This window comes from Cygnus atratus, chromosome 1, assembly GCF_013377495.2.
Source record: "Cygnus atratus isolate AKBS03 ecotype Queensland, Australia chromosome 1, CAtr_DNAZoo_HiC_assembly, whole genome shotgun sequence".
In the NCBI taxonomy this organism is placed as follows: Eukaryota; Metazoa; Chordata; class Aves; order Anseriformes; family Anatidae; genus Cygnus; species Cygnus atratus.
In genome coordinates this window covers 18,118,503-18,130,868 of record NC_066362.1, presented here as the reverse complement: position 1 = coordinate 18,130,868, position 12,366 = coordinate 18,118,503, and the positions used below count along the sequence as shown (strand labels likewise).

Here is a 12,366-nt window from a genome sequence, read left to right as displayed (position 1 = left end):
GTCTCAAGACATTCAAGGACTCCAAGGACTCCCCTGTCACTGTTTATACCTGAACAGCACTGATCAGTTAAGTACATTTTTACATTACTTGTTTACTTCCTTTTTTTTTTCCTTTTTTTTTTTTTAAATCATAGGAATATAATTTGGTATAACAGAGAAAGGCTCTTGACATCTACCGTTGCTATGCTCCTTTGATAAAACAGCATGTATACCATTCCACTTTTAGACGGAATTAACCTTATATACAAAAACTTAGACAATTATTAATTTATCCATTCACACTAGATACTTACATTAAGGATGAGAGAAATCACTCTCTGCTAGGTTTAGCCTCTTTCTGTAGAATCTAAATGGGAGTCTCAATGAATACACTGTGATGAGTCCCATTCCATGTGTCTTTTTCATCACAACTTACCTAATGTGCAATTAAACTCTGCCTTTATCACTCTACAGGAATCTAGTCAACGACTGAAAACTAAAACCTTGTATCATATTTAATTAGGCAATTTAAACATGCTGATTTCAGAATTGCAGTTCTTTCTCATTAACATTTGAAAACAAAACCAAGAATGTTTAGAAAGAAACTGTCATGTTGAACAGCAGCTCAAAGAGCTTTACAAATTATTATATTGGTCTCCCTGATATATCATGTCTTGGGGGGCCTTCTCCATGACCCTAGCTGGTGACCAAGCAGACAGATTTAAATGTTCAACTCTAGGAAAGCATGGAACAGCAATGATACTGTAAGCTATCAGCAATGGGAATTTAAGATACTGGCCTACCGTCCAAAAATGTTTGGCTTAGCTGTCCCAAAATTAAGGTGTTTGGGCCTGGTCTAAATTCAATGTAAACAGCTTTTTTAAGAATCAGCATTGAGACAGTATAATTTTGAGGAATAAACATACATATGGATTTTGTTCAGTTTTCAGTTTACAGTGATAATTCAATGAAGATCAAAGTCAGTGTGCAGCATATGGATGACTTCTTACCAGAAAACAAGCATCCTGAAATGCTATGACCAAATACTCACGTAAGAATATTCTCAAAAATATTTTTTCCAGTGAAAAATACTGAAAAGTTATGGCACATTCCAACATTTCAAGTTTGCTCTATTCAGGAAAAAGAACTAATGCAAAAATTCAGTGGAGCCAAGATATATTTTTGGGAACAATTTACATCAGTCTATCTGAGAGAAAATATTCCTGGATGAATACTGACAAGGCAAACCTATATACAATTCTAGGATTTTTAAATAAGAAATGCAGTTGATTATCTAATATCAAACCTTCTATTTCTCATGAGTCAAATTATGAGGTTACAAGGAATTATTAATGATATATATTAAAAAATAATAATACATGTCATTAGCAGAAATGTAGGATTTTTTTTTCTCTCATCTTACATATGAAATCCATACTTGGGAGATTTGGAGAGCCATTTAAGTAAATGCAGCCACCAAATAATTTTCTTTTGTTTAGGAGCTGCATGATTGACTGATTCTTAATAAGTGCAAAAATAGCTTTAGGCAAACAACAATACTAAGCTTGCAGTGCACAGAAGTGAGCTAAAAAACAGATGTCAGCCTTCAGCTCTTCCTGTATAATTTGTACACCGCAACGATAGTAAAGTGATTCCTTAAGCATATTTTCTAGCTTATTATTCACAACTATCCTACTTCATGTGCACTTCAAAATGCTCTTTTATACCTGGATTGCTGGAACAGGATATCAGCAGCTTTTTGCTAGTGCATATAATTGAAAGGCTGTTACTTAAAGCAGGCACCATTAAAAAGTCTGAATTTGCGAACACTTACAACCCAATTCTATGCCTAGAATAGAAAAGTAATTATAGTATGCTGCTGTATTTGAAAATGTTGGTAAATCTTGATCTTTTAATGATGACACCTATTCACAGTAAGAAGCATACACCTTGAGGCTCTTCCTGTAGTCTGTGTATACATATTGTAACACAAACAGTGTAAGCAGAAAAGATAGAAGGAAATATTTTATCAGAAATAAAACTTTGAACAGTAAACCCCACTAACTTTCAAAGGTCCCTTCAAAATTTTTAAAATATTGTAGGTTCAGTTAATTTCAGTGGTAATAACTAAATTTACATCCTAGAAATGAAATTAGATTCACATTTTTTGTTTCTCCCCTGTGGAAGCTCTCCCAGCATTAGACATGAAGTACTTAATACTACTCTTCAGCTTTAAAACAAATACCATTAACAATTCCTAACTGCACATTGCTCAAAGGGGATGAAAACCACGCAACTTTGCATTGTAATTTTGCCAGAACAAAATTCTGCTGCCTGAGGTGAAATCAAAATTAATTCTCAGTACAACAAAGAATATGTGTGTTTTGCTATACAGATGTGTCCTAATGGCACTTCATACAGTGCAGCATGTTAAGCACACTTACTGTCTGACAGCTTGCGCATTTTGTTTAAACAGGACTGTATCTGTCATTTCTGAGGCACAGTCAAAAGATTAGGAGGTTAAAATTATTAAGTGCAGTGCCTTTTGTTGCTGCAAATGGTCTTGAATTTGAAGGCACCAGTGAGTTGAATTGATTCCTATATTGTTGTACATAAGCTGGATTTGCACTAACAGTACAGTACTGATTATACTTTCAAGCTAGATTTACTTTCCTGCAGAAGATCATCCCTCTTTATTTACTGAGCTAAGCACTTCATGTGCATTGCTTTGTATAGCATAAAAAAAAAAAAAGGCCTTGTACTGTATTTTAAAAGTCTGCTGGCAAATAAACAGTTATGTATGTCCTCATTTATTTCAATTATTTACCATTTATGCATTTAAAATGATTGTAAGAAATACCATTTTATGGAAATTTGAGACTAATGTTGTACAATTACTGTAAATAGCCTTTGGGAATGTAATGGCAATGTTTTCTATTCCTGCATTATCCTAGATTGGATCACAGAAGAATGTAAGTTTGGTCAGTCACATGCAGGTCTTGTTTTCACCCTAAAAGTTAAAAAACACTTATTTGTTTTTTAGCACTCACTGTTTTCATAGCTTATATTTTTTATGTAAATAAACAATGCAGTTAAAAAATCATAAAATGTTTGTTAATTGAAAGAATAAAAAGCATTAAGCAACAACAACAACAAAACAACTTGGAAATGAAAGGTAAAAATATTATACCTTATTCTGCTTGATAGAAGTGAGAAAAATAACTTGACAGAGTGTAAGGTCACTTGAGTTTGACCCATTTGGATAATACATTTGTTTTAGAATGTTTTCCCTTTTATTGCTACAGCAGCCTCCCTGGTATGAAGATGTTAATTTATTGGTTTTAAAATGATGTGTTTTTAAGTCACAATAATGATGTTTCTTTTATTTTGTCATGACTAGGAATGTATATGGAATAGAGTTGTGGACAGTTAGGGAGAAATAACTCAGCTAAGACATGAAGTTTTTGAGAAATATGAAAAAATGTCTTCATGAGAACAGAGCTCACTGAACGGAGTTCATTCTGTTGCCTTTTTAATGTAATTTCTGTTCTAGGAATTTAAGATATTGTGGAGTTACCAAGCCAGCGCACAGAAATACCATTATCAACAGAAGTCTGGAGAGTACAGCTCAAGAAACTTAAATTACACAATCTATAAGACAGAGAATCCAGTCTTGTTCATTTGATTTTTGCAGGGGAAACAAGGACTCGATTTCTAAGAGTTTATTTTTACTTATCCCTTCCAGGCTAGTTCCCATTGGCAGTAGCATGAATTCAAGACCTCACATTAGGATTAGTAGGATTAGGCAAAGGCAGGGACTGGGAGAATGAAGAAACACTCAGTCTAGGAGAAGATCATGTTCAAGACCAGCTAGAGAACCTAAAGGTGCACAAGTCCTAGGTGCCTGATGAGATACACTATCCCTCATATTTGAGAAGTCATGGCAGTCCAGTGAAGTTCCAACTCACTGGAAGAGGTAAGACATAATCCCCATTTTTAAAAAGGACTGGCCTGGGAACAACAAGCCAGTCAGTCTTGCCTGTCAAGATCATGGAGCAGATCCTCCTGGAAAGTATGCTAAGGCACATGGAAAATAAGGAAGTGACTGGTGACAGCCAGCATGGCTTCTCTCAGGGCAGATCTTACGTGACAAATCGGTGGCCTTCTATGACAGGGTTACAGCACTGGTGGATAGGGGAAGAGCAACTGACATCATCTACCTGGAGTTGTGCAAAGCATTTGACACTGTTCCGCATGACATCCTTGTCTCTAAACTAGAGAGACATAGATTTGACAGATAGACCACTCGATGGGTAAGGAGTGGCTGGCTGGTTGCACTCACAGAATCACAGAATCATCTAGGTTGGAAGAGACCTCCAAGATCACCTAGACTCAAAGAGCTGTGGTTACTGGTTCAATGTCCAAGTGGAGATCTGTAACGAATGGTGTTCCTCAGGGGTCAACATTGGGTTCAGTGCTGTTTAACATCCCACATAGACAGTGAGACTGAGTGCACCCTCATCAAGTTTGCTGATGACACCAAGCTGTGTGGTGCAGTTGACATGCTGGAGGGAAGAGCCATCCAGAGGGACCTGGACATGCATGAGAGGTGGGCCTGTGTGAACCTCATGAAGTTCAACAAGGCCACATGCAAGGTCCTGCATCTGGCCTGGGGCAATTCCAACCAAAAGTACAGGCTGGGTGGAGAATGGACTGAAAGCAGCGCTGAGGAGAAGGACTTGGAGGTGTTGGTTGATGAGAAGCTCAACGTAAGCTGGCAGGGTGCGCTTGCAGCCCAGAAAGCCGACCATATACTGGGATGCATCAAAAGAAGCATGGCCAGCAGGGTGAGGGAGGTGATTCTCCCCCCCGCTCTGCTCTTGTGTGACCCCACCTGGAGCACTGCATTCAGCTCTACAGCCCCCAGAACAAGAAGGATATGGACCTATTACAGCGAGTCCAGAGGAGGGTCATGAGAATCATCAAAGGGCTGGAGCACCTCTCCTGTGAAGAGGGGCTGAGGGAGTTGGGGTTGTTCAGCCTCAAGTTGAGAAGGCTCCGAGGAGACCTTCTAGCAGCCTTCCTGTAGTGGACCTAAAGGGGGCCTACAGGAAAGCTGGGGAGGGACTCTTTGTTAGGGAGTGGCGTGATAGGACAAGGGGTAATGGCTTTAAACTAAAAGAGGGTTGATTTAGACTAGATAAAAGGAATAAATTATTTGCTTTGAGGGCAGTGAGGTACTGGAACAGGTTGCTCAGAGAAGTTGTGGATGCCCCACCCCTGGAGGTATTCAAGCCCAGACTGGATGGGGCTTTGAGCAACCTGATGTAGTGGGAAGATGTCCCTGCCCATGGCAGGGGTGTTGGAATTATATGATCTTTAAGGTCCCTTCCAATACAAACCATTCTATGATTCTATGAATTTTAGTTTCACATGCAACCTTAAGTGCAGAAATCCAATGCAGTAGTTCTATGTACATAACTGGATAGAAATAACGGTAACAGTGTTTGTGACTCTGTCCTTCATTGACATTAATCTGAGACTCCACATAGACTAGCAGACCTTGTAAATGTCATACTTCGATGGTAAACACTCTCAGTAGGGTCATAGAAATATTTCCTACTGTACATACCTCTTCACAAAAATGAGACTGATCCCCACTAAGTTTTGATCTCCACTGACGAGGTCTCTGAATTCCTTATAATTAACTGCAACTTGAATATTTAATACAGTCTACCTTTTGATTTGGTAGATTAATTTATGTCTTTTTTTTTTGCCTTTCTCATAGCTATCGGTAGCTGTTTAATGGAATAAACTTCCATGTGATAAAATCAGGATGGACAGTTGTAGACATATATATCAGCACTCCTTACAGATTTCACATAGGTTTTTCACTGCTTTAGCTCAATACTGCAACATTTTAAGCAGGTAGAAAGTCTCTTTTAGGCAGAAAAGAAAAGCAATGCGTGTTAATTTGCAGAACTATGCTGGAGGCATGAGATACTTCAACAGCAGAACTGCATCTCAACTGCCTTATCCGTCTACAAATCTGCTTTTTAATTTAAAAATAACAATAGATAAATCTAGAATTTTCATAAATAATCCACATTTAGAACTACAGTCTTCACAGAATCATAGAATGGCTTGGGTTGGAAAGGACCTTGAAGGGACTACCTGAAGATCATGCAGTTCCAACCCCCGTTGGGAGGTTGCTATGGGCAGGGATGCCATCCTGATCTCAGGTTGCCCAGGGCCACATCTAATCTGGTCTTGAACACCTCCAGGGGTGGGGAAGACACAACGTTTCTGGGCAACCTATTCCAGTGCCTCACTACCCTCTGAGTGAAGAATTTTCTCCTAACCTCTAATCTAAATCTTCCCTTTTAGTTTAAAACTGTTCTCCCTTGTTCTATCTTTATCTGCCTGAGTAAAAAGTCATTCTTGTTGCTTGTTATAAATAAACCTCATTAACCTTTAATATAAGTCAATAGCTTCAAAAAAAAAAAGGATGGAGAAATTAGAAGAAGCCATTATTCACTTCATAATTATTCTCTCACATTCCTACTTACCAAAACTCATACTATAATTTGTAATTTAACAAAGGAAGAAGTTTCTCCCAGCAATTTCTAATATGTAGAAGACATAAGATTTTTAATATAGTTTAAATAGAAAGCCTCAACTTTATTTCTACATGACCTACTGTTAAAGCAGAAGATCACAAAGAATGATACATTATACACTAACTTTTATTTCATAGCACTTACATTTTCTCTGTGAATGCAAAGCAATTCCCGATTCAATCAAAATGCTGATAAACATACATACATATTTAAACATAGTTTTTAACTTGTGCATACTTGAAAGACATCTGGATTCTAAAGAGACATAATAGCAAAAAAATATATAAATAAATTTAGAAAAAAATAGGAAAAAAAATCTAGTGTTATTTTGGATTCTTACCCTTTGATGGCTTAAAATAAACATTGTAGGTTTTCCTAAAATCTGATTTTTAGAACATATTTTAATAACGTGGTGTTTTCCAAACTCATAATCTACAGACACCTGGTAAATAGTGCTTCTGATACAAAGAAAAGATAAGCGTTATAAACCCCTATTTTGTGAATGGATCTGTGATTTAAGCATTTTTTTACAAAACTTCTTAAATGAAAAGTCATTCCTTTTTGTCAAGAACCCTTTTTCATGAGTTCACAGCTCTAAAAATCAGCACCCATTATAACATCATCCTTTGAGAAAGCAGTATTTTGAGTTGTCATCCAAGAGGTATATATATATTTAGTTGAAATACTGTCTATTCAGGCTTTATTTTTGCTTAAATGTATTAGGATGTGGACCACAGATAACCTGAACAAAATCCTTTGGCTAGCACTCAGTTACTTTTACACTCTGTGTGTCTGTGATCGTGCACTAAAGCACCCTAATTAAAGCATGGAATGCTGGCTATATTAAACGGATTCAATTTTGTTTGCTGGTTAAAGACTGAGGGACCAAAAGATAGAGCCTATTAACAATACTGTGAGAAGAACGAGAAATCACTGCAGACTGAAGCAAGTCCCACTGGGGGCCTAACAAGCACCTGCCACTTCCACGCAGTGAGAGATCAATCAGTCTCTGTATGCAGCAAGCTGACCTGCCAAAAGCTGAACCACAAGGGGGAGAGAAGAAAAATGATCAATTCCCCAAACTCTGTGTCCTTCAGTAAGAAAACACTATGCTCTAAACACTTACAACGTCTCTGCAATTGTGGTATTTTAGTCAAGTTCAAAAAAGTGAAATGACTGTGAAAATCCACTCAGATATACGGAAAGAAAGGTAAAGTAGTATCCAAAGTGTATTAGAAAAGGAATTCTATTCATCATTGCTGTAGAAATTCAGTCATATTACAAGGAAAATAAGTTTTCAGGTGTTCAAATTTAGATTTGCTAAGTTCAAACACTCAAGTTTTTGCTCTCAGGTACAAGACTGCAATTTACACTTTGAAGACTTCAGCTACTTATTTGATTTCTGTTTGCAGTGGAGAGCGCTGACCAAGAGTAAAATATTCTAAGTATGTACAAAGACTACTAGCAACTGGAAATGAAAGCAAGTGAATTGGAACTTGGTAAACCACGATTAAATAATTTGTCAGTTTGCTAGAAAGTATAGTTATCAATGTTCACAGAAAAACAAAAAGGCTATTTTCTTAACTAGAGTCCTCTTCCTATACGGCTTAAGTATAGCCTTAATTTTATTGTATAACAGAGCATTCTGTTCACTCTGTGTACTCATATTTTCTAACTTTTAACTCTGTGGGGCAGAGATACTTTTTATTAGTCAGTTATACAACAGCACTCCTAAAGAGGTCCTGATGTTGGTACAATTGTATTACCAAGCAGAAGACTAATCAAAGAATTGCACATAAACCTAGGTCCTACCAAAACTCCAGGCTTTTACTGACTTGGGTTTGTTCATACAGTTAAATGTCAAAGTGAGTAAAATTGAGCTGTATTTACAAAGACCAGAAACCATGAGTGAAATCTCTAGACATTGCTATTCTTTCTCGGGGAATCAAGTTCTCAAATACACCTTAAAAGGTGACGAGATCAAGCAAATTGTCTTGAATACTAGGGAAAGCACTGAGATCATATATGTCTTATGACAGGAACCTTCCAAGATTTTCATGTTCTCTCTCAAATGTTCTTTAAACCACTTGCCCACAATATGGAGTGTGGCTTTTCATTTCCGGTTATACAATGACAATGTATAGACAATCTATAGACAATATAAGACAGTGGTGGAGTAGTGGTATAGTAAATAATAGTAAAGTAAATAATAGCAAATAGTAAATAATACAGGATGGGAATCTGTTTGTTATACAGAAAACAAATAAACAAGCAAACATAACTGAAGAGCCTTATTAGAGGTATATATTTGCATTTACCCTGCACTAGTGTTATGAAAATGTTTGTGTGTGTGAGAGTGTGATTATAATGGAAATCATCAATTTAAAAAGTCCAATACTGTCTTCTGATGAAAAGAAAGAAGTCCAGACTGGCAAAAAATGAAAAATGAGAACAGACAAAATTCAAAATAATATGGTATTCTTTATTAGTTGATTGCAAAAATACTTTTGCTTGAAACAAAACCGTAGAAACAAATGGCCTGATCTTCAGAGAAAATTGTTTGTTTTGCATTCACTTGAGAAATTGTTCCAGAACAGTACATCCTTACACAAATGTTACCATTGAAATGTCATCAAAGTCACCATCTGTACAGGTTATCTGCTGATCAAGTGCCTGCAGTGCTAGCTCGAGAAATCAAAAAATGGCTAAAACTTTTCCATCAAATTTACAGAAGAAAAAAATGATATTTTTTTTAGCATATATTTGGACTTTTCACAGAATCACAGAATCATCTAGGTTGGAAGAGACCTCCAAGATCATCTAGTCCAACCTCTGTCCTAACACTAACAAGTCCTCCACTAAACCGTATCACTATGCTCTAAATCTAAATGTCTTTTAAAGACCTCCAGGGATGGTGACTCAACCATTTCCCTGGGCAGCCTATAGCTTGTTCAGTTCTGTCAGTTCCTGCTTTACTCAGTTCTCTGGAAGCACCCTCAGGTTTCAGCAACTCCATCTCCTGATTAGCTGTGCTTCTCAAATACCAGCTGATATATATATATCCCCTGTGTTCAGCTGCAATAGTGCCTTATTTGACTAAAAGTCAGAAGTTGCTTTTTCTTTTTTTCTGAGATATGTGGGTGGTGAGGGTTGGTGAGGCATGGGAACAGGTCACCCAGAGAAGTTGTAGACGCCCCATCCCTGGAAGTGTTCAAGGCCAGGCTGGATGGTGCTTTGGGCAACCTGGTGTGGTGGGAGGTGTCCCTGCCCATGGCAGGGGAATTAGAACTAAGTGATCTTTAAGGCCCCTTACAACCCAAACCATCCCGTGATTCTGTGATTCTATGACCCTATGTATGCAAAGGATAAATATCTTCAATGTGAGTCATCCCATACAGATAATGGAATGAGCCAAAAACATAAGCTAACAAAAATGTCTCTGATTATGACATTAGCAGTACAAAATCACTTTTCATATTAATATCATATCTTCAGTTGTGTCACAGATGCAAATGCCAGAGAACAGCATCTAGATTGTGCAGCTCCTCAAACTGCACCTCAAACTGAGGTGAAATTCTGAATTTATTGAGGTGAACAGAAAGTCTTCCATTGTTTTCAGTGGAATCACGGCTTAACATGCAGACTCTATAAAATATGTTTCTAGGGTCTGCACCATAAATCTTGTTATCACTCAGTGACCTGAACAAGTCCAGTACATTATTATTCAGTTAATTAATTAATTTTCACATTAAATGAAAAAGATTATATTGGTGACAGTTATGCAGACAATCCTTAAGAGACTAATTAAAACAAGCAGTTGATACAGATTACAAAAAAAAGGCAAAACAAAAACAAAAAACCACAACCACCACCATCAAAAAAATAAAAAAATAAAACCATAGAATATGTGAGGAAGCAAACTGAAAATATTTCTTTTTCACACAAAGCAGAATACAATTCAAGCTATTCTGTGAAGTGTAGCCTATTAAATAAAAAGCAAAAGATTCTGCCTTTTGGGCTTTCAAATGTCACCAAAAATACACCCTATACTTCCATGTGAAAGCTACATACACGAATCTGCAGTCTTGTGATTTTTTTTTTCTTTTTCAAAAACTGATTTCAGGGTGACATAAATGACTTACAAGCAAGTTCACTATGTGAAAGCTGTGTCACTTGGGCTTACTGCAATAAAAGGGCTATGGAAGAGATTCAAAGGTATGGGTGCACAGTAATACTCAGAATACAGACTGAATTCTTTATCTTTCTAGGAATAACTACATTAACAGCAGTCTAAATTAAATTATGCCTAATGTAATACTTAGATACCTTACATCAGGTCAGCACTTTTATATCATCTAATATCCAGCTCTATGTAGATCTGCACCCACTTATACTCTCTATCGTTTCTCATTTTGATCTCAAATTTCCCTGTGTTGTTATATTAAATATCACTGTGTGTGCACTGATAATGATATATGGAGAAGTTTGTATTCTGGGGAGAATCATGTCTTTCTTCTGCCTAAACTTCTCTATGATTTATTTTTGCCTAACATAAATTCCAGCTAACTCTCCAGAAAACCTGGAAAAGTTTTTATGGTCAGCCACAGTCTGGAAAGTAATGGAAAACAGTGTTAAACTTTTAGACAGCAACCTAATGGTTATCATCCATATTCTTTATAATACATCTATACAGCTTCATGTTCTCAACCTGAAACATATTGGAAAAAAATTTCCAAGAGCTCAGCTTAGAAGTTTAAATATAACATTATAAATATTAATTCCTAGATATTTTTAAAGCATATCAAGACTTTCTTTTCCGGATCATCATCACACTGTCCAGCTTATGCTGAAAAGGACTTCTGATAAAATTACAGAAGAAATATTTTAAAATGCTACTTTCCTAAACAAATTAGAAGGACTCCTCTGAGTATTCATAATGTGTATTTACTAACTATTTTAATTAAAACACATATCTCTGTAGTTAACTTGAAACCTATATTTCAATCTGATTTCTTTATTATAATTTTCAAGTTTCCTGTATCACATGCACATACATTTTGAAAAACAAATATAAATAATATATGACAGAATAAACACTGATTAGAACATTTTGGAACATCATTAGCATACCCAATTTACATGGCATAAATCTGTTAACATCTGCAGTGATAAAAAAAATCCCCCCAACATCTTTCACGCTACGAAGATGAAAACAGCTTCTTTTTTTTTCCTTCATTTGGTATAATAAATAAAACAGTACATTTCTTCGCTCTCTCATTCAACATGAAACCAATGAGTGTCATTACTGTGTTAGCACAGAAAATTAAAAGGAAGAAGCTGAAAATATGATGCTGAATAGTTCAAGTAATCCATTAGCTCAGGACCTAGAATAAGAAATTCCCTCCATCAGACAGTAATTCAGTGGTCTGGAAGGCTCCAAGATAAACAACCTAGACTACAGCATCACCTCCCTTGACATTTTTCACATTTTCTTATTTCCATCACCCAAACTGCACAGTGGAAATTTAAGCAAGGAATGATAGAGTAAAGCTGGGGGAAAATATACAGTTATGAACATTGACATGCAGAAGGCTCTGAAGACATCGCTGTTGATTATCAGTGTCCCATTTAAACCCCAGTTTACTTAGGTGCACAATCATTGTTGTTTGGTTATTTTTTTAACTTAGAAAATGGTTTTTGAATACAAATACAAAAATAATAAAAATCTGCCGAGAACTTATATTTATTCCGAAGGTTTCTAACTATT

The 12,366-nt window shown here is 36.4% G+C and overlaps 1 protein-coding gene across 2 annotated transcripts in view; it reads right to left on the bottom strand.

Moving 5' to 3' along the window:
* TAFA5 (TAFA chemokine like family member 5) overlaps positions 1-12,366 on the bottom strand; it is a 428,308-nt gene that overhangs the window by 49,945 nt on the left and 365,997 nt on the right. Inside the window, exon 4 of one of the 2 annotated variants that reach the window (XM_050712593.1) lies at positions 11,841-11,983. The exons of the other annotated variant lie outside the window; for it this stretch is intronic. Coding sequence (XP_050568550.1) covers positions 11,972-11,983 — 12 coding nt within the window. The 3' untranslated portion in view covers positions 11,841-11,971. Of the gene's footprint in view, positions 1-11,840; positions 11,984-12,366 lie in introns of those variants that run through there. 2 annotated transcript variants of the gene reach the window in all.